Genomic DNA, 22,394 nt, shown 5'->3' on the forward strand with positions numbered 1-22,394 from the left:
TGGGGGGCTCATTCCTCCCCCCCTCCACAGACTTCCTGGTGCAGCACTGCTCTACATGCAGCATGCAGGTTGTGACTGCTCATGTATGTGTACACGCCTGTGCGCAAGCCTCCCACCCTCCTACTGCAGCTGCCTGGAACCTGAACCCAGGCCGCCCTGCAGACCTCTGTACTGCCACCACTCCCCTACCGGGTGGCCCACAGACAGTAGAGCAGAGCCCAGGTGCAGGCTCCAAAACTGTGAGCAATTAAAAAAATTAATGCAAGAACTGATTAACACGTTAATTGCGCACATTAACTGTGATTAATTGACAGCCCTAATTTATTTACATCTTGAGTGACTTCAGTGGTTTTCAAGCTGAATCTGTAGAACTCTAGGGTTCTGCAGTATATCAGAGGTTCTGCAAAGAGAGATTGGGGGTAATGGCAGAGCAGGCCAGGAGGCAGAGCATTTGCATTGCTGGGCCAAGTTGCCTGGCTCTGTGCCACTTCACAGGACAGCGGTAGGTCTTCCATATCAGAAGTGATATATGAGGGTTCTGTAATTTTAGAAAGTTTGGGGACCACTGATACAGTTGAATCCTGCTAACATGTTATGACAATAGAACTGATGAAACATACCAGAAGTCACTGCAATGTGCAAAATGCCATTCCAGTTTCAGTCAACTCTGACTATTAGTTTATTTGTTCTAGAAAAAAAATAATAATAAGTTTCACTCTAGGAAATTCTACTTTACTTCTAGGGTTGGTGAAGCCTTGACTAGATTTTGGCAATCAATAGCATTCCTATTTCTGAAGTGATCTGCATTAAAAATAAGACTCCCGGGGCTCTTACCTCCAGTTCTTGGTGTGTGGATGTCCTGCTTCAACCCGAAGCAAAGCGTAGCGAGCCGCATTCAAGGACAACCCCCTGATTCCATCCCCCCATTCTTTCTCAGCTCTGAGAAAATCAGGAATAGAAAGTCCATTAACAGAGCACATTTCCCAATACAGTATGAAACAGTACTTTTCTAATAATGAAAGGACTTGTTTAGTAGTTAGAACAAAATGCCTAAAAACCAGCTTCAGTACACCACATGTTGGCTCATAAAATGGAACATTCTGAGCTTCAATGACTGCAGAAATGCTACAGCCACGGTTGCTCTGATCCTCTTGGCATCTCCTAACCTATGAGATTGTCAGTGTTCCTAAAGACTGGACTCTAATGTTTGATGGAAAGAAACAAGGGAGAATGCATCTCATATACAAAGTGGTATTACTTTAAAGAGAAAAGTTGTGTCGATTATGAGGATTACTGGACCGGATTAATACAGTATTTGTCAGAAATATAATATTGGTCTCTGAAGTTTGAAATATTGCCTTTTTGAAGATAGTAGCTACCAGACAGATATTTAGCGTATGGAAAGTATGAAGACTGTTCTCCTTCCATCCAGGAAGGGCTGCAGTGATAAAAAGATGAGACGGAGGTCCTGGGTTTGTGACAGATTATCTTTTTAACATGCAGTCTGAGTTGTCACCTTCTGGTATCTGAGAGTCAGGTTTTCTTGTACATGCTGAGATGGTAGAAAAATTTGGTTTGGACACTATTTTACACCTGCATTCAGACCCTACTGGGCAAATTAAATATAAAGTAAACAAATAAAATATAGTCTTACCCTCTATACTCTATGTATTTGTAAATACATCCAGCAATCACCATAGCAATCAAAGCATAGTACCAAGAGCAGATGAACATCAAGGCAAGACACAGACTCATCCCCAGGAATGAGAGAGTCCTAAGAAGAACAAAGCATTTTTGAGGTTTTGTTGGCTTTTTTTTTTTTTTTTTTTTAAACATTTATGCTAATGTTCAAAGTCCGTTTTTCAATTTAATTAACTGCCAAAAAAAAGTCACAACTTCAAAGGTTACTTGATCACTAACATGTTACTTTAAAATGCACTGCCTTCAACTCCAGTAATTACTATAAAATACTAACATCTGTACTAAAGGAGCTTCTAGTACAAGCTTATAATACTTATTAACACATGCTGTCTACCAGAATTACCCTGCTATACGACAGGGACCATAGTCTCTTATAACCCTCATCTACACATGACTAGGAAGGGGAAATTTCAAGTTAGTCATTAGAAATGTTGGGGTTTCAGACTAGTATTATTCTGAAGGGATCCAGCAGAGACCCATATATTTAGATGAATCATCATTATTCTATAGCAGGACATGCTCCTCGTTTTCCAGGTGTCCAACTCGAAATACCTGGGGCCTGATTGCTGTAAAGGGCAAGCATTCATTATAGCAACTCTGATCAACACAACCTGCAGATATACAACAAGCTGACAGGAAGAAAGTGCAGTCTACATGGAAAAGGACACAGTTGCAAATCAAAAAAGTTTTTAGTTCTGGTCTTGCCTGTCACTGATTCAGCACGTGGCCTCAAGCAAATAATTATCTGACTTTCAATTTCCCCTATTTTCTATAAAACAGGGAAAATAATAATTATCTATCCAATCCCTACTTCACTTTTTAAACATAGGGTAAGTATACTAAGGTTTCAGTTTTCGGTTGTCTAGAATCACAAAAATCAATGAGGCACTCAATACCGTGACCATCTGTTTTCCTTTCTGCAAAAAGTTGTCCTACTCTTGTTCGACCTCAGTTCTGTCTGTAAAATGGAAATGATAGAGCATGGTATCTCACAGTGGAATTACGCTAATAAACCAATTAATGTCTACAAGGCTAAAAGTACCATGCTTTAAAAAGTCTATAATGGAATTAGTAATTCTATATACAGGGCAGCCTCTCCACGATGTGATGCTTTTAAGACATGGGTTTATCCCCCTGAAGAATAGCAATAAAACATGAATATTTAAGAATTGCGTCCTATCCTAAGAAACAGTATGTGCAGGGGACTGTCCCTGTGGGGAAGAAGAAAAAAAAAAATAGTATCAGTACTCATCTCTGCCATTTGAGCTAACAGTAATTGATAGGAGTTGTACGTTGCCATCATCAGTAGCAACAACACACTTCACAAATGCATTTCACTAGTAAATGCTCAAAATTTAGATACTACTTCAGAATCTTACAGATTACTAGTGCAAAACTTGAGTAAAAGTAACAGCTCTGAAATTGGCTCTTGAAAAAAAGATAATACAATGATAAGTAAAAAAAATAAGAGCATTTTCAGGGAATAACTAAGTGAGCTCTAATCTTACATGCAACAAAGCTCAGATCCCATTTCACTGTTGAAATAAAGTGTTTTTGAGGATAAGAGATGCGCCTCTGGTTGAAATTACTAAAAGGAATATTAGAAAAAAATTAGACCTGGTAACAAAACCCAAAAATGTATTCTTTCACAAAGTATGTGCTAAAGTTATCAGTACTATGCATATACAGAAAGGTAACTGCATAGGTATAACAGGAACTCATAGAGATCCAATTAGTGAACAGATTTGAAGCAACATTTTTAAAGTTATGCCCTTAATTTACTTTAAACTCACTCTCAGCAACTACAACTTCCAATAAAATGCATTTTTCTATTGTACAGTGCTGGCAGAAAAGTTCACTTTTTCATTTAAAGGAAGCATTAAATGGCTTGCCTTTTCCTTTTGCTGAGCAAACACTTCTTACAGTTTCAGAAGAGGAACTCACAAAGATAATATTCTGCAGACCTATGGTCCATTTCTACTGTAACCTGACTCCCCAATCTGATGCACTTGGCCAGACTATCTATTCTGCAGATCTATTAGTAAAATCCAATAGAAAGCTGCAGCAATGAAGCATACTGCCCAGGTAAATCACTTAAACCTGGGAATGACAAAATTAAGGAGGCACTGGCACCTTGTTTTACCTCCTTGTACACTTGCAGTTTGCACATGATCATACCCTATGTCTGGGGCTTTTTCCATTCATTAGCAGCTATTCTGAATTTACTGTGGTTCCTCTCATCTGTCTCTTCACATCTCCCTAGCACTTCTCCTGCCTCTTGCCGTTTCTATCTACTGCCTTACACATGCACCTGTCCTACTCTTGGTGCTTTTTTTTTCCCCACACTCCTATGCCTTCCTTCCTGGTTCTTTCAACTTCCCATACGTCTTACTTTCTCTCTCACCCCCTCTGCATTCAAGTCAGGTTGTTTCTTCCTTCTCCACCCTCCTCATTGCTTGGCACAGGTAGGGAGAAGCACTTAGAGCCCAGGAAAAGGTCTCCCTGCTTTTGATGTCCGGTGTGCCTTGCTCTTGAAAGGAACACTTGCATGGAAAGGCCAGCTGAGGATGCAGAGCCCTGGGATGGGACTTGCTCAGGTCACACCACAACCGAGCACGTTCAGACTTGGACATTCCAGAAGCCAGAACTTTGCCAAATTTATGTCCCTGTGAACATTCACCTTAAAAACCAATATATTCTACAGCAAAGTTCCTGGTCTAAAGCATTTGGGCGCACGGATTTCCCAATGAACTGGAATTTTTTTTTTTCCTAAACATGGGTAAAATGAATCTCACCTCCTGAAATGACTGAACCAATCACATATGCCTTTCCACAGAACTTCAGCTCAACCAGTTAAAAAATTGGAAATGCGGTAGGCTTAATTTTATAGTGGGAACTGTAAAGGCCATATTAACAACAGGCAGTACTCCTTTAATAAAGTTTATAGTACAAAAAAAATAAAAATAAAAAATAAGAGTAAATAAATAAATAAATAAATAAATAAATGAGCAGCACTTCAGATAACCCTACAAGTATTCCATCCTTCCTACCAGCTTTATACCTTACCATGGATGCAAGGGGCTCGTTCCCAAACCCCAGTTTTTCCAATTCATTTTTAATAATATATTTCACTATAAATGATATGCAAGGGACACATGCATATGCAGCAAATCCATCATTAGCTGTGTATTTTAGAAATTTAACTAAAAACCTACTCTCTAGGCTCATCCATCCATGTGCAATTAGAAATATGATTTTCAAACATTTGGTAATTAGTCAAGTCAGATCTGCTGCTTTCAAAAAAGAAAACGACTCTTAAAAATGCACCTGTTTCTTTGACGCAACACTATGCACTATTCTTGGTGCCAGTGACTTGACAAGGGATCAAAATGAAAAAAAAAAGTCATAAGTTTAAATTACAGCTATCCTTATATGTACTGCTATTATTAATAAATTACCAGTCTTAGTTTCTCTCTCTATTGCAGAGAATAAGCAACTGTAAAAAATAAGAGAAAAATAGTTATTTTCTCTACTGCTTTTTTGGCTCTCTTTAACCTTAATATTGTAAATCTGATTACTGAAAAAAAATAAAATAAAAAAAATCAGCTCTACTCCTGAAAACACTCGACGTACGCAAGAGTCAGCCATCAAATTTTACTCTTCCAAATTAGATGCATATAAAGAAGACACCCTACCAGTGGTAAAACTTGAAACGAGGTCTCCAGTTTGGAGTTCGTAAAAGGGTCTGTACTGCACAGGCCAAGTTCACAAACATATAGCACATGAGGAAAAACCTGTGGGGGGGGAAGAAAAAATAAAAACACATTTAAAGAAATAGGAAATAAACTCTATAGCCCTCCAGTATAGGAATAAACAACTATGTTAAAAAAAGGGTCAGATGAACCACAAGCTAATTGTGTTTTGTTAAAAAGCAGTCCTTACCAATTTTAAAGTGTAGTGCCTTTTAAATTTCACCAGATATCCTTTTGGCCTTGTGTTTGAAAAAAGGAGGAACAGAAATGCCCAATACAATTTCTATACTGCACTGGTAATTTAGAAAGCTATAGAGAACAAGTCAAGTTGCTAGCTTTGACCTATGAGATCCTAAACAATCCGGACCCTCCATACGTAAGGGAGTTTTCTCCCTTACACCCCAACTTGACACATCAGATCAGTGAAGATCAAATCACCTGAGTAGCATCAGCGCACCAAGCTCGCTTGATGAAAACACAAGGGGTCACACTTGGAACTCGCTCCCCCTTGAGGCCTAGAAGATGTCAGGGCTCAGGCTCCAATGGAAGCGCTACAGAAACTTCCCTGTTTGGGCAGTCTAGAGGTATCTGGTTTGATGCTCACCTTCGACGCGTCTATACAAAGACATTTACTGAGCAGTAGACTAATTTGCTGAGCAATAAATGTCTTACATCTGCATGTGCACTCATATTAGGCTGAAGTAAATTAATTTACTCCACAGCAGGATAGTACTTATAAATACAAGTACTAGCCTGCAGTAGAGTAAAACTCTGCAGCAGTACACATTGCCCCAGCCAGCCCCTCCACAGCACGTTGAGCTGAGGTGGGGGGGAGGGGAAAATCAGCCCCAGGCTGGGAGGCTGACCCCCGAAACTCCCTGCCAGCCAGGGCTGCTCCAACCCAGCTCAACTTTTCAGGAAAACCACTGTGTGATAACTTCTCATTCAGGCCAACCTCACAATGCAACAGCACTGAGCACAATATCTGACAGACAGTCTCTCTAAAAACTTGTACATAATGGTAATAACACCTTTTTACTTCTAGTCCAGCTAACAGACCCAATAATTTTAAGATAATAGATCCAAATACTTAATTTGATGACTACACTCCCACATCCCCCACTGGGAGGTTATAGTTATTCACTCAGGGACCTCGGATGCCTAGTCAGAGTCGCTCCATTTTTAGAAGATGAGGTCCCATCCTAGAAACTTGGTTCCTAAATATATAATCTTGCAGTTAGATGTATTCAAATGTGTTTGTCCAAACCACATCTACTCCACAGATCTGGATTGCTCATCATTATTGGTCCCCAACATGTTCAGCACGTACAAATCTTTTAACAGCAATGTTTTTGTATTTTGTTTCAAATCACTGATAAAGACATTAAATAGGATTCTATTTTTTTTTTAAATGTTATGTGATGACACTATAAAACACTCCGATTGGATAACACTCTGCCTATAAGTGATTTTACCTAGATCCTTTAGTCAGTTTTGACCCATTCTGGATTGATTTTTGTGCAACTCATTTTCAAATCAAAATGCTACTCAGCACTACACATCAAGTGTTTTTATAGAGGTCATTACATTTTAAAATAAACTCAAGGGCCATGTCCACACAAGCGGGTCCACACATTTGGTTCCCCGGGAATGACTAGGGGTGGCACACCTTGCAGCGCAGCTATGTGTCCCTGTGGAACGCCTGCGCCATGTGCACTTTGGCACATAGCAAGTTACTCCAGGTGCGGCAGGAGAGGCTGGGGCCAGCACTATGCTGGCCCCAGCAGCCTTACCTAGGGGCCTCCCAGGGCTGCAGCAATGGCAATTCAGCCATGAGGAGCCTGGCCAGCAGCTGCAGTGCAGCTCTAGCCAGCCTGACTGTTTTTGAGCGCGCTGCCTGTGCATGCGCTGCTCTAATTTTTCTGCAAGTTTTTTTGACTCCTGGATATCTGGGCAGCGCTCCCTTGCAGAGCAGAGAACATATGAATGTGTGTTATGTGGTGCTGTAGGTATGTTTGTGGCGCCACATGCCACACAGCCACACTCATCTAGATGCGGCCAAGGATTTTAGGTTTGTGGGCAATGCAGATTCTCTTCTGTTTTAACTATGAACGTTGCTAACAAACAAACAAACAAACAAACAAACAAAACCACCCAAACCTCCCCCCCCAAAGATTTGTCAATTATTTCAAAGACAAGAAAAAAGTTATTTCCCTAGTGACTTAATTCATTCATTAAAGCTTTAAGAAATATCAGCAAACGTCTCATTGAAACTTACATTGAAAGAATCGGTGCTACGCTGTCCAGAGAGGCTATGAGAATTCCTATCTCACAAATACAAGCAGTGAGAAGCAAAGCCCAGGTTGGTTCTCCATTTGCTTTTCCATGACCAAATACCTAATTCAGTTTAATTAAATAGCAAAGAGGCAAGGGAAGAAAGAATAAATCAGTTCAATAAGTAGTTCTTAAAATGTACTCAAGACACCAGCTTTAAAGACAAAACATCTGAAAATATTTTCGCCAGGTTATTGTTACGACCAACACATAAGGGAACCTAGTTATAAGTTCTCTTACAGTTTCTGGTTAAAGGCAAATTTTCCAAATACTTTTATATCCAAATATCTGCACTGTCCTCTATACACACACGAGAAAGCAAACTTGAAAGTGAAAGGCTTGAGGAAAGAAAAATACACTTTAATTCTTCAAACTTCAAAAATTTCCAAAAATGGCAAGGTCCCTCCTGTAATCATTACCTTGCAGTACTCAAGACTTCATTAACATGTTAATAACAGCATAAATGGGAAGGGCGCTACATGATCACCCAAGTTAAAAAGACACCATAAAATGGGCAACGAGCCATAAAAATATTTTGCATATAGCATAGAACATCTTTTATGGCTGTTGTATATAGTGCCTTAGATGTAACATGTGGCCAGAAACGACAATTAGCCAATTGGCAACCCCAGCCTAAGGCTGGGAAGGCTAGGAGGTGAAGTGGGGTAGTGGGGAGAAGGAAGAGGAGGGAGCAGGGGCTGCCAGGAACAGAGCAGCAGAGGATACCATCACATGTGGCATGGCAGGAGGTGCAATTGTTGGGATTGGGGTGGGAGAAGATAAGAGACAGAAAGAACTGTCTCCTGGAATGGGGACACCTTTAGCCTCTTGTCTTGTCTTAAGATAAAGGCTTGAAAGACTTCACCAGAAAAGCATGGGCACTGCCACAATATTTTAGTTGGGTATCCTCTATTAAAAAGGTGAATTGACTGTTTTTGTGAACTCTTCAAAATGCTTGTTTGTGCTTATCAGCACCACCTTTGTTCTGTCCAGACTAAAATCTTAAGCCACTTGTTTTTCAGGTCCCTCTGCTTTTCCCAAACCCTGCAACACCCAGGACACTGTCCTGTCTACACTTTCTAAACTCTACTCATATCAGAGAAAAAGTGACATTTCAGTCACAGTTAGGTCTTGCTGTTCAGATTCAGTGTCAGAGAAAAAGGAAACAACATTTACACCTGCCTTGGCTCTCTTTCACACACAATGAGTAATGCCTTAAATTGTAGGTCTCCACTTCCCCTATGAAGAGTGAATCTAAAATAGCATCACATAGTTCTATGCCAAGATCAAATTTACTTACTTAAACTAACAGACAAACTAACAATCCAAACCCAATCTGGAATCTAAAAGTTATGATGTTGGTTATTTTCTAGCTTGCACATTCCACGGGCCCAAATTCTGCCTCAGTTTCAACCGAGAAATTTTACTGTCTGTAAAATAAAGAAAATGAAATTGCCCAAGAACAAATAAAAGGCAGCTTTTGGCCTGCAGTTGCAACTTGGTCTACTATTCTCGTCTCAAATAGACTAACTTCACACTCATTGATCTGCAGGGGGAAAGAAATAAAAAGAATTAAAAAGTATTTTTCTCAACAAGTATAAATGCATTTAAATTATTTAAGAAGGAATACTAGCTCACATGAAGAAATGGGACAATGCCATCTCTTGAAATAGCCTGCAACAGCCGGGGAGCACCAGTGAGACTCTGAAGACCAGCACCACATGTTGAAAAGAATGAACCAATTACAATCACCCATGGGGAAGGCCATGCCAAGGTACCAATCACTAGGTTTCCATTAACTGCTTCTCCAAACCTGTGGGGAAAAGCAAATAAATTAGCAAGAGAGCAGCAAGTGCTCAAGTAATTTTTCTAGGTGTAACTCGACATGTATGTCTCTTAATTTCTCTCTCAGCAATTAGTAAATGACATACCAGAATAAAACTATACATCTTAGGGTTTACCTAGCTACTGATTACTCTCAAACTCATTATAATATTAATCAATCAGAACCTAAGTTTCAGACCACTTCTGCCATTTACTATTGTTATTATGACATGTTTTTTACAAAGCATAAAACCCCCCACAGCATCTAGACCAGGGGCGGGAAATTATTTCAGGCGGAGGGCCACTTACCCAGTTTTGGAAAGCTGTGAGGGCTGCATGGGTAGTCCCGCCCCTTGACAGGTGCCATGCCCCCTGGTCACCAGCTTGGGACCAATGTCCCAGGGCCAGCACCAGTGGGGCCCAGAGCAGGGTGCAGGTTGGCAGGGGTCTCTGGAGCAAGGCTGGGCTCCACCAGCAGGGAGAGGGGAGAGCTGGCCCGGTTCCACAGAGCCTCTGCTGGCTGGCACCCTGTGCTCCTGCCACCCTGCTCTGGGCCCCACCAGCACTGGTCCCGGGACACTGGTATGGGTCCCATGCACTCGCTCATTCCCAGTGCCCCTCCCAGCCCTGCGGTACAGGTGGGGGGCAGTGTGCAGCCCTGACCCCCTGCTCCCCAGCAGGGAAGGAGTTGGTGCTGAGGGCAGGGAAAAAAGTGGCCCCTCCCCTGCCCCATGGCCAGCGCTCCCCACTGCAGGCACTCACAGCCCATGCGGGGCTGTCATTAGCATACCACAGGCAGCCCCACGTGGGCTGCAAGCAGCTGCAGCATGGGGCGCCGGCCATGGGGCAGGGCCACTTTTCCACACACACAGCACCAGCTTGTAACCTGTCCCCGCTGCCAGCCCAGGCCCTGCGCCAGCTCCGGGATCGCCTGTCAGGGCTGCGCACAGCAGCAGCAGCTGCAGCCCCCCCCCCCCCACTTGCGTTTGCTGGGGCTTGCAGCTGTGGGGCAGGGCTGGGTAGGCCCTGCTGTTGGAGCCCACTGGGCTTCCCCTAGGTCTTACTGCCCCATGTTCCTGTCATTTTTGACAGGAACCAAAGACAGATTAATATTTATTTTCTAAATTTTTTTAAGGGCCCTGCAGGCCGGATAGAATGGGCTCGCAGGCCTGATCTGGCCCACAGGCTGCATTTTGCCCACCCCTGATGTACACATACTTAACAGAATTTATACCACTAGGAAGACCATGCTTACATACTCTGAACTGCTTGTGGTATCAAGCTAATTGCCAGGACACAGTAACACCAACCATGACAAGAACTAAGTTTTAAAAGCCTCTGCCGTGAAAAAAAACCCCAAAACCTTTTAATGCAGATTTTTAAAAAGGCACGAGCTCCTTAAATGTTCTGCAGGTCTCTTATGGTGAAATTTAGTTTAGTACTTGCTTAAAGAAGTAATAACTAAATGTGCAGTAGCTCCAGTGCACTGTTATTTTGTGATGCTTACTGAGCATTAGCCTAATAACACTGCGCAGGAGTTTGTTAGCAAGGTTTTTAACTGCCACACTACTGTGCAGTGTGTAGTGTTTATGGCCAGCCAGTAAAGGGTTGCTCCAAGCTGCTGCCTGGCTAGTAGGTGTCACAGGGACTTGGTATGCACTGACCAGAAACCCTGCATGCTGCAAGGACCATGCCTGGCCAGTGCCTGCTGGGTCATTACTGGCTGCTTACAAGGAGCCTGGCCAGCGCATGCTTCCAAAGCAACTCAGCACAAACTGGCCAGGCTCCTTGAATACAATTGGCCAAGCACTGGCCAGGCCGAGTCTCTGCAGCCTGCGAGCTTTCTGGCCAGCATGTGCCAAGTCACTCGGAGCTGCTGCTGGCCAGCAGATGCCAGAATAGCCAAGCACACACCCATCTAGCCTTCCAGTGTGAGCCAAATTACTTTAGCTCCTGCTGGCCAGGCAGTAGTGTGAAATCTAATTATTGGGGAGGCGTCCATCTTAAATTCAAGGTCAATTTAGAATTGAATAAATACAGTAGTAAAAATTCCTTTTTGGCCTATTATCTACAAGTTATTTTCAGGCTTCAAGAACACTAGAACAGGTAAAAGAACATGACACTATGCCTACAAGTGGCAGGATCAGTTGACAGAAAGCAGCCTTGCAGGTAGGATCAGTTTCCAAAAACCCACGTTTGCCTAAAATTTAGTTGTCAAAACCTGAGTTTCAGTACACACTTGCACATGGTAGATTTTCAGCAGAGAAGTACATGCCTGTGGTACTACTACATTCAAGTCCTTAAAATAATGAATTCACACAACTGGGCCGTTAATTTTGCTCTTAATTGTCAAATGATATTTCGATGCTTTGCAGCTTGTGATAACCCAACCTGGTTTAGGCTTGTGGCATTTATCTAACAAAGTTACAAGTTACAAAGGTGGAATGCTGCCCACCGAAATGCTCTGCTCCAGCACCGTTACAGCTACAAAATACAGTTTTACTTTCCAGAGCAGGTGCTGTGGCAAGACAAGTGAAAAACAGTCTTTGAAAGACCTAGGATTAAGATGTCTCACTATTCAATTAGACTATAATTAGCATTCTGAATTTCAGGCAGAGAATTGGCAGCCAGCAGTGATCATAATGCAGGTGCAACATGCTCTCAACAATAGAAACCGTTCAAAGAAGGTTAGCCCCTATGTTTAGCTCACCTAACCTTCTAGTAATACTAACCCATCATTAGAAAGTTAACTAAATCCTCTACAATTCATATGGTTTTGCAAGTAGTGCATCCAGAAACATAAGGATGCAGAATTAAGACAGGTCTGTATTACGTTAATAATTGACTTTTTTGTAGTTCTTTAGCTTCCCCTTTGGTCTTGTTTGTAAACATTAAAAGAACACTAAGAAATTAAGAATTTTAACTGAAGTTGCAATAAAGTTAGAAAACAATACCTTAATAAAACAATTGCCAAAATAAACAACTACTGATTCAGATAATCCAAGTCAATTTACAAAAAACATGCACTTTGAGATAAAAATTAAATGCAACTCACTTATCTCTTAATATCACACCTTCTATACAGGCACCAAATAAGACTATGCATGACAGATCTATTTTTTGAGTGAAGGAAATATAAGAGTCCTCTTGTATTCTACATACTTCAATGTATAGAAAAATAGGAAACCATACCCAAAAACTGTAAAAATGTCAGAAGCATAAACTATTTTTTTTGCCCCCTTCTAGCTCTAGCGGGGGAAAAAGTTACCTATGTTTTTTCATGGCCTCTTGTATTTAACCTTATCCCAAAGATAGCATTGAAAGTAACCAACATATACATATACATACAGTGTATATTTACTTGTAAAATAAGCATTTGCAGTTTCTACACTTCTAAATGTTTCATTGCACCGTTTTTTTCCCCCTGGTATTATTATCCAGTATTATATTTGAAAGTCAAACAAAAAACAAAACAAAACAGTTACTAATTGCATTGACCAGGCCAAAATATATGTAAAAAAGGATTAAACCAGCATGATTTTTGCATCCTTGAACAGTATCCATAACAAATTTATTTTAACTTGGAATTGTGAGAATAAATAGAAAATATTTAGGATTTCCGTTCAGTTTAGGTGCTGCTGTTGCTGTTTGTTGTAAACAGCACCCATCATGAATTATTGCCCAGTAAAAACTAAAATGAGAAGTCTTAAGTCCTGCACACTTATGCCTTCCAATATATATTTGAAAAAAAATTAAGTTATTTGATTGCGTTAAAGGATACAAATGAAGGATGTTGTTGAAATGGCCAAAATTGTTCCAGTGGGAATAGATTTCTGAGCATCCTTAAGGTCACCAGATCTGTTCGAACCAGCCATAATACCTAAAAATAAGGAAGAAAAAAAATCAGCTTTATAAAGCACCACAAAAATTATTAGCAATTCTATTATGCAAGTATTAATAAACTCTGTGTACGCATGCATGTGGTCATAGCAAAACACACCAAACAAGACTTGATTGAACAAAGGAAAAAAAAAGTCTGTAACACACAGAACAACATACCTACAATTTTAAACTGTTCATTGCTTCAGAAACTTGAGCTAGTATTCAAATCATAAAAAGAAATTTCAGGTGGTTCAGGGAAAAGGTGGTAACAAGCTATTCTGAAGCTGTAACCCAAAATAAGGATTTTATTAAAAACCAAGAAACAGTTTAGATGTGACAAATGTTGAGGAGGCTAAAAACTAACATGGGAGTGACCTGTTTACAACTTGTGCCTGTAAGAACCAAGTTTCTGGTTAGTCAAAGTTGAGACGCATAATTAGTCAGTTAACTGTGCAAGGAACATGAAGCAAGCAAGCTAGAAGGGGTGGATGCTGCGAGAGGGACATGGTAAGGGTAGTGAGGAGCCTACAGTCCAGGTCAGGTAACAATCCATAAGGGTGAGGAAATGCTCCAGCAAAAAGTAGACCAGGCCCAAGGGACCCCAGAGAGACTGGAGAAACAAGGCACCACATCTGTAACAAAGTAGGTCCTTGTGCCTGCAACTGCTCAGTTTGTCAACCAACAGCAAGTGCCATCGTAAATGTAGTGATAGCCTGACCTCAAACTCAGACTCAGCTGTTTTATCCCACCTCTGGAAGAGAGGAATTATAGGCAGCTCACAGAGTACATTATATATGACCTGTTGAATGCCTGATAAAGAATCAATGGAAATGGTAGATCACTAGTAACACATGTCTGGAAGGGACTACCCCATTGTGTCCAGTCCCCTGCAACTGTAGGTACCCTGTAATTAGATGTTCATATTCAAAAGGTCCACTCCCTCTCCAAACCACATCCCAGAGCACCATGTCAAACCTGATGGCAAACTCAGGACCCTTTAGTACAAAAAAATACCCAGTACAAAAAACTATAATGGGCTACTGGGAAAGAACAGAAGAAACCAAGAGGGCTGACTATACTATGCCTTCAGGTTCTGTGATGCTGGGGAATTTTTATATAAAAACATGTCTGGGTGGTGCCAGGAGGTGGATCATGCTCCATGCTACAAAACTGCCCCTGGCATATCTGATGCAAGGGAAAATTCCTTTGTCACCTAATCTGATGATTAGCTAAAATATGAGCCTGTGAGAAATTACACCAGTTAGGTCCCAAAGATTTCTCAGTACCCCTTCAGGAAATCAATGCAAGTCTTGAAACAGGGGGTTACAGTTAAATAAAATGTAATTATATACGCTCTAAATATGTTGTGGGTTTTTTTTGTTTGTTTGTTTTTTTTAAATAAAAAGTTGTTATTACTGAAAGCTCAGGAGAAAGAAGATAACAATCAAAGGAAACCGAACCCAGAAAGGTCATCACGATTATCCAGTCAAAACTTCCTTTCTTGCATAAACAAACCATAGAAATCTAAAATAAAAGCACATCCTTGAAAAAGGCTCTGTCACCCCAAAAACCCAAAGATGTTGCAAGCTTGTCATTGCTATGCCAAAAACTGTTCCAACACTCAACCTCACCTTACTGCCCATGGAAGCCATGTCTTACCTTTAGATCACTTGCTCTAGCTTCATCTTCTGTAACCCAAATCTGTCTTTACTGTTAGCAAAACCTAGCACAGCACCACCAAACACTTCCTTCACAGGCAAATAACCGACATGGATCAAAATCTCCTTTCAACCTCTTTTGAGGGTATCAAGCACCACAAGCATTTTATCACAAATTTCGATTTTCAATTCAAAGATCATCCTTTTCATGAATTTATCAAATCTGTCTTATAACAACCTCCCTCCTCCCCCCCAGTATTGTCCATCCCAGAATTTCACATCTGTGATGATTAGAAGCCTCCTTGCATCTTTGTCCATGAGCCATTAATACCCATTTTTATTTTAACCAGTATTACCTTTGTTTTTTTCCCCCTAAAATGTATCGATAGAATAGCCATATCATTTTCAACCTTCATTTTGCTAGGCTGAACAAGTTACTCTTTTCGTCTAACGTGACAGATTCTCTATTCCAGCAAACACCTCAAAAGCATTTCCCTGCAGCTATTACAATAGGAACTCATCTCTTTCGAACGTAAGTTACCAGAATTGCATGCACTAGTCCAAATGAACTCTTACCAATGCCATGTACAGGGGTGCTAATACTTTCCCCGTCTACCAAAAAGATCCTGCCTAATCTATCCTTTTCCACAGTCACATCACATTAGTGAGATAACACAGGCATGTAGCAATGCAAAGTCCCTATGGCTGGGCAGGGGCAGTGCATAGCTGCCCCTGCCAGAGCAGACTCCCAGGGGACAATCCTGGAGTCCCCTTATGGCCAGTGCCTAGGGCAAGTGCCCTGTTCACCCCACCCTAGTTATGTTAGCAGCAATATGGCCACCCTGTGATTGACCAACACACCTCATCTCTTTTGCTATCTTTTCTCCAATCTGAGACCACCAGCCTACAGCATAAGTCCTTCATATTAGTTTCCAAGGGCTCCTATACACTTGTAGGGAGTCTGCTCTGACGTATTGTAAATACAGCATGTTGGAGCAGACTCGATTAATGGAGTTTTCTGGAACATGGTAATTACCATGCTCCAGCAGACTCGAGTGTCACGTGCATCAGCGTCCCCATGCTGAAAAATGGCAGTGGGGGGTTTAAACTAAAACTTGTTCGATGAGCTTTAGTTCAAAGCACCCCATTCCTATTTTTTAGTGCAGAGATGCTGATATACATGACACTCTGGGCACTTTAATTAATACAGCTCTTAAAACAGTGCCAATTAAAGTGTCCTCCAGCTTCCTGGAGCACATCTATAAATGCCCCAACTCAGTGATTCTCAACCAAGGTGCTGTGGCACTGTGGGGTGCTTTGAGATCCCTTCAAGGGTGCCACAGGGTGCCCAAACTAGGGAAATAAGTACCAACAGTCGCATACAGTTAGCACAAGCAGTATCTTTTCATCTGGAAACATTTATTTTCTTTTGTGAAAAACAGCTGTATTGACCTGTCACCGATGGAAAATAGATCCCTACTAGCATGGTGAAGAAAGTCATGATGTCTGTGAAAACATAAGGTAATCCTGCAACTTTTGTTTCTTCTGTTCCAGTAAGCGATGGCAGTTCTCTCTTTTCAACAACCGATCCCTTGTCTGAATAGGTACTCCATAAGTTATCTGGAAAGAAACAAGCAAGAGCCAGTATTATCCAAAAATGCATGGTAAAACAATATTGTCTCCAATTCAAACAAAGAACTAGTCTTATAAACCAGTTGTCTTTTGTTTTTTGGGTAATTTTTGTTTTTGTTTTGTTTTTGTTTTTTTTTATATATAACACAACATTTCTGGAACGCTTCTTACAAAAACAGGAAACAGATTCCATCTCCCTGTTGGTTTGGGGGGTGGGGTTTGGTTTTTCTGGTAGTTTGTTTTGATAGGTGGTCACTCCCCATACAAAAAGGACGAGCTAATTTCTCATGTTGGGAGCACACAGGATGACAATCAGCTACTTGGAAAAAAATAGGTGGTGATGATCAATAAATTAAGGTATTTGGATTTTAAACATTCAATGGAGTAAGCCTGTTTCCTTCTTGCTGCACATTCTATAAAAATAAAAATTCCAACTTCCAGACTAACCCAAGAAAAATATTAAAAGAGAAACTAAAAATACCATTAACATTATCAAATAAAACCTCCAGAATAGTAATATTCCAAGATGGAAAAAAACTTTTTGGTCAGCTTCTCTCTCACACCCGTTGTATAGTAGTCCGATTATGGAAAAGAATACTGTTAAGTGTTAGCAGAAGAAAGAAACACTTTCCAAAATGCATGCATTTCATAAAACAAACTGATATTTGTGACATACCACCAAAAAACCCCCAAAACACAAAAACAAAAAACCCCAAAAAATTTACATATGCACACCACACTTGCATTAAGAGCTAGGGACTACATTAAAGACCATTCCGGAAAAAAAAAAAAAAATCTTAAAATTTGACTGTTCAGATTTCACATACCAATTAGGACTCCACTGCTTACACCAGGAATTCCTTGAATTTCAGTCACATTATTTAAGCTGAAGTATTCATCACACGTGGCATTGAGCAAGGCACTGTCACAGAAGAGTCTCCACAGCCTCGTAGTCTCTGTTTTATTATCTATTTTAGTAAATTTGGCACAAGTGTCAAAGTTGCGTCTTGACAACGTACGGTTTCCAAGAAGACAAATACTACATGGAAAAGAGATCCAAGATAAAACACAATAGTTATTTAATAGATTGTCTTCAGTTTGATTAGTCAATACTCCTCTTTCTGCAAATCCTTCATTACCATAGCACAAGTATAAAAATCAAGATACTTCTCTTGAATACTCCAGCACCAACACTTCCTTTTTAGACACTGTGATCAATATCAAGAATGGTAAAATACAAACCACCATATACAAAAAAAACCACGGCCCAGCATATATATCTACATATAACCAGCAGTCACCCTAAACACACCAAAAAAAGCTGTAATATACAGCTAAACCCTCTGAAACCACTACATTTGCACCAAGAACATCATCATCTTCAATCATCACCTCAAATCTCAGAAGGGCTTTCACACAACAAGGATGCTCCTCTAGACAGATAGATCATACTTTTGAAAGAGCCACCTGGATACCACATGAAGAATTGCTGCAGTACAGAAAGAAAATCCCCACGAATCACACACCATTAGTTATGATGACATACCAGCCTTCTCTGGAACCTATACAAAAAATCCTGAAACAACAACTGCAACCCACACTAGAAGACGACCCAATTCTTAAAGAGATCTTCCCAGAACCACCCAACCTAGTCTTTAAACAAGCACCAAACCTCACCAACCTCATCACGAAAAGCAAACTTCCTATGGCCCAAAACGCACCAAATGGATCCACAGCATGCCGGGACAAAAGATGCAAAACCTACCAACATATCTCTACCACTCCCACAACAACTACACCTCACAACAGAACCATCACCATTCCTGGATCTTATACCCGTATCTCCGGAAATATAATTTCTCTCATCCAGTGTACCAAATGCCCTAAAGGAAAATATATAGAAAAAAAACAAACAACAACTGCGCACCAGAATGAACACACCAAAAAATTGTTGATGGGGCTGGGAGAGCAAGCAGGGGATGGGGTCTGGCATGGGTCCCTCCATAATCCCCTCTTCTTTCCTTCAGCCCCTCCGCCCCGCCACCTAGTTACCGGGACGGAGTCTGGGTCCAGCTCCTTGCGGCTGCAAACAGGGACTGCCCGAACTTCCAAAGCTCTCTGAATCTTTTATGAATCAATTCAGAGAGCTTTGAATCGATTCAGACCTTTTTATTGGTCTCCTGATTCAATTCATATTCGGAGATTCAGCTGCCAAATCGGCCCGAATCTCCTCCAAATCGAATCAGCACCTAAAGCTTCACGCAGCCTAATATATTAAGTATATTAATTCTTCAGATCCTAAATATCCTAATTGCCAAGGCTGGATCCAGGGTTTCCCCCAGCCCAATTCTGAAGAACAGACAGGGCTCTGTCCTGGATGCCTAATACTCAGTTGAGAATGAAAATTGGGCATGAGCAGCCTGGGTCCCTGGGTTGTCTAGGGCCAACGCTGACAGTTAAATTGAGCAAGAGCTTGAGACCAGTTTTGCATTCTGGTATCCACAGTATAAGGGGGGGGGGGGGCGGGAAGGTTTTTTTGCTTTTTTTTTTTTTTTTTTTTTTTTTTTTTTTTTTTTTTTTTTTTTTTTTTTTTTTTTTTTTTTTTTTTTTTTTTTTTTTTTTTTTTTTTTTTTTTTTTTTTTTTTTTTTTTTTTTTTTTTTTTTTTTTTTTTTTTTTTTTTTTTTTTTTTTTTTTTTTTTTTTTTTTTTTTTTTTTTTTGTTTTTTGTGTTTTTTTTTTTTTTTTTTTTTTTTTTTTTTTTTTTTTTTAAAGACTGTACTTAAATCCTTGTGTGAATCTAGCCCCTGTTGCCTCACAGCATTTTAATGCATTTATCCTCTCAGTCCTGAAGTAGGGAAGTATTTTTTAAACGAGAAAGAAAATCTTTAAACATGGTGTTACATCATAACACGCAGGGAAAAAGTTTGCTATAAACTCCCCAAAACTAACAACAAAATATTCTCAATACTTGGGGGTGGGAAGGGGGCAGGAAGAAAGAGGGAGGGGGGGAAAAAAAAAAGTTAAAAAACAGGAAAGGAAATTAATTTGGTTTTATTTTTAGTATATTTCAGTGTAAACAGTGGATATATAGTTATCCATTAGGTAAAAAACAAAACAACATACACAAAATGAAACACTCAAACACCAAAAGACCACAAAAAGCAGAGTTCAGAACCTTAAAAACCTCACATAAAAGAATACCTCCCAAAATGTCACATACCATACAGACAAGAAGGTATTTGAGTGCACACGTTAATAATTTCTGAGAGCAAAATATATGTTTGGTTGTTCTGCACCCATCTGTCTACACCAATCTGTAGAAATTCTAAGGTTGTAACAACCATGCTCATATTCCAGAATATGGCTCAAAGTTGAACATATTAAAGTAATAAAATACATCCTGACAATTCACTTACCGAAAGTCTGGTGGGTCAAAAGCAGTCTTAATAACGCCAGCATAAATGGCAATAATGGAAAGGATCACACAAGCAAGGAAGACTAGTGCAAGTTTGTTGACATATTTGACTCCGACAAAGACTACTATCGCCATGAGAGCAATAATGCACGTCCCATAAACTCTCATGTTGTTTAACATGGCCTCTGCTTCTTCACCATCTTCAGATTTAAATATAGCAGCACTAGGAGAAATATACGTCTACAAAAGAAAACAAAGTAGTCAAGGACTTTTTTTTTTTTTTTAAATAAGATTCCAGATCTTTCATATAAAAACTATAAATGACATTTTCTTGAGTTTGTAAATCTTAAAAACATGTTCACCTTTATTCTTTCCAGCATCAGTTTCCCTACTGTAGACAGATGCACAGATATACAGTTAGCAAAAAGGACAGCAAATAACCTCAGACAAATCTAGGATTATAATGTGGTTAAGAGCAGTTATTTCCAAAAGTGGTTTTCATTATGGAGCCATAGCCACTGCTTCAGTATTGAAAACTAACAAGGCTTGTTTTTGAGCCACTTTTATAGTTGACACAGCTATAAAAAAAACAAACAAAACACCAGTAGTGGCCAATCTTGTGGCACCCTGGGTCAGGTAAGTGGTGCGGAGCAACCCCATGCACTAGGAATCGAGCCCACATGCTACCCCTGCCCACTAGGAATCAGGCCCCACACCACCCTGAATGCCTGATCTAATGTGCAGAACTACATTATCTGACCCACAGGGCTCCCCATGGTCCTGGAAATTTGGCAGCAGGGGAGCAGTGGGATTGTTCTCCCATTACCAAAGTTTTGTACGCACGGGAAGCTACACAGGCTGGATAACCAGGCACTGGAGGCCAGATCTGGTCCACTGGAGCAGCTGGACATACATATGAACAAAGCTATGACCCCAAGTTGAGAAACCCACAGGATCCATATATCGACTCAAAATTTTATTTGTATTTTATGTATTGTATTTGATACAGGAGGCAAAGTAGTCCATCCAAAGATCACTTAAGTCCTGGAGAATGTCCAAGTCAAGGACAGAGTTCTTGATTTGTGGCTGAGGGAGATGCATTTACTGTTAATGGATTTGAGGGCTGTGGATGCACAGCTGACAAGTGTCTGGTGATGGATGCACCAGTTCCAGAGACTGATAGCTTCCTTGCATCCGAAGAAGTGTCATACCCCATGCCTGTGGATACAGAACACTGTAGTAGCATTGGAATGAGTTGCTGTTTGGCTTTAAAGAACACATTCAAAGATTTAAGGGGATGAAAAGTGAAAATTTGGCCCCACTGGATTCAGTGGCAAAAATCCCATGCACTTTAGTGGTGCTTACATGACACCAAGAGAATAAAGCTTATCATGTTAGTCATAAAAGCTGGCCTTTGAGGCTCCTTTTGGGTTTCAGAGCAGATGCACAAAAAGAAAGGCTAGTGCCAAGTACCCTTTCCCAGCCCATGATGTTCTAGGTGTTGGGTCTGAAGCAAGGGTTATATATTAAACGATGTGCTACTAAGCAGGTTTTGCTGGAGATTGTGCAATAACTCCGGGAAGTTCATGTCTGGCCTGCTGTCTTGTGCAGTCTTATTAGTTCTGCTTCAGAAAGCAGGAGACTTCAACACTAAAATTTCCATTAAAAAAAATACGTCCAATTATGTGGGCATGTTTGGATTCAATGGATCCAAATGTGAAACTGATCTAAGAGGCCCTGAAACTCTGCAACCACATGGCAGAACGGTAACATGATATGATGGTGGAGTGGCTGAAAAGTCAGAGTAAAAGTTTTACTATAGAACTGTGTGCAGCAGGAGAAAGAACAGGAAGATCTGCTAAATATTTGAGCGGAGGAAAAGAAGTCCCCAAACATAAGTGAAGTGACAGCCATGCTTTTAACTTTCTGTATATTAGAAAGCTGTAAGGGAATAATAGATTTTAGAATATTAAGGAACCAAAAATAAAAAAAGGTGGGAGCAGGAAGGTCCTAGTTTCTCAACATTAAAACTATTTTCAGAGCATACTCCTGGTCTGTATATTAAAGCTTCCAAAGTATAGACATCTCTCTACAAAAATGACTGTGATCTTTTTCATTTTGAAATTTCAAGTGAAAAAATGCTTTGTCCCATCTGAACAAATCATGTAGAAAACAAACAAAAAAACCCAAAGAAAC

The 22,394-nt window shown here is 40.4% G+C and overlaps 1 protein-coding gene across 5 annotated transcripts in view; it reads right to left on the bottom strand.

Annotated features, from left to right (window-relative positions):
• The window catches only part of LOC102379377 (solute carrier family 12 member 7), a 109,378-nt gene that overhangs the window by 38,281 nt on the left and 48,703 nt on the right, over positions 1–22,394 (bottom strand). For all 5 annotated transcript variants that reach the window (XR_003096155.1, XM_025215079.1, XM_025215077.1 and 2 more), the window contains exons 7-16: positions 20,200–20,438; positions 17,611–17,822; positions 16,604–16,771; positions 13,393–13,491; positions 12,667–12,724; positions 9,426–9,600; positions 7,732–7,850; positions 5,397–5,495; positions 1,655–1,774; positions 835–939 (exon numbers count right to left, since the gene is read on the bottom strand). Coding sequence is in view for 4 of the 5 variants with exons in the window: in XM_025215079.1 (XP_025070864.1) it covers positions 835–939; positions 1,655–1,774; positions 5,397–5,495; positions 7,732–7,850; positions 9,426–9,600; positions 12,667–12,724; positions 13,393–13,491; positions 16,604–16,771; positions 17,611–17,822; positions 20,200–20,438 (1,394 nt within the window). In the remaining variant the exon portion in view is untranslated. The remainder of the gene's footprint in view (positions 1–834; positions 940–1,654; positions 1,775–5,396; positions 5,496–7,731; positions 7,851–9,425; positions 9,601–12,666; positions 12,725–13,392; positions 13,492–16,603; positions 16,772–17,610; positions 17,823–20,199; positions 20,439–22,394) is intronic.

Source organism: Alligator sinensis, unplaced genomic scaffold (assembly GCF_000455745.1).
Source record: "Alligator sinensis unplaced genomic scaffold, ASM45574v1 scaffold1222_1, whole genome shotgun sequence".
Taxonomy (NCBI): domain Eukaryota; kingdom Metazoa; phylum Chordata; order Crocodylia; family Alligatoridae; genus Alligator; species Alligator sinensis.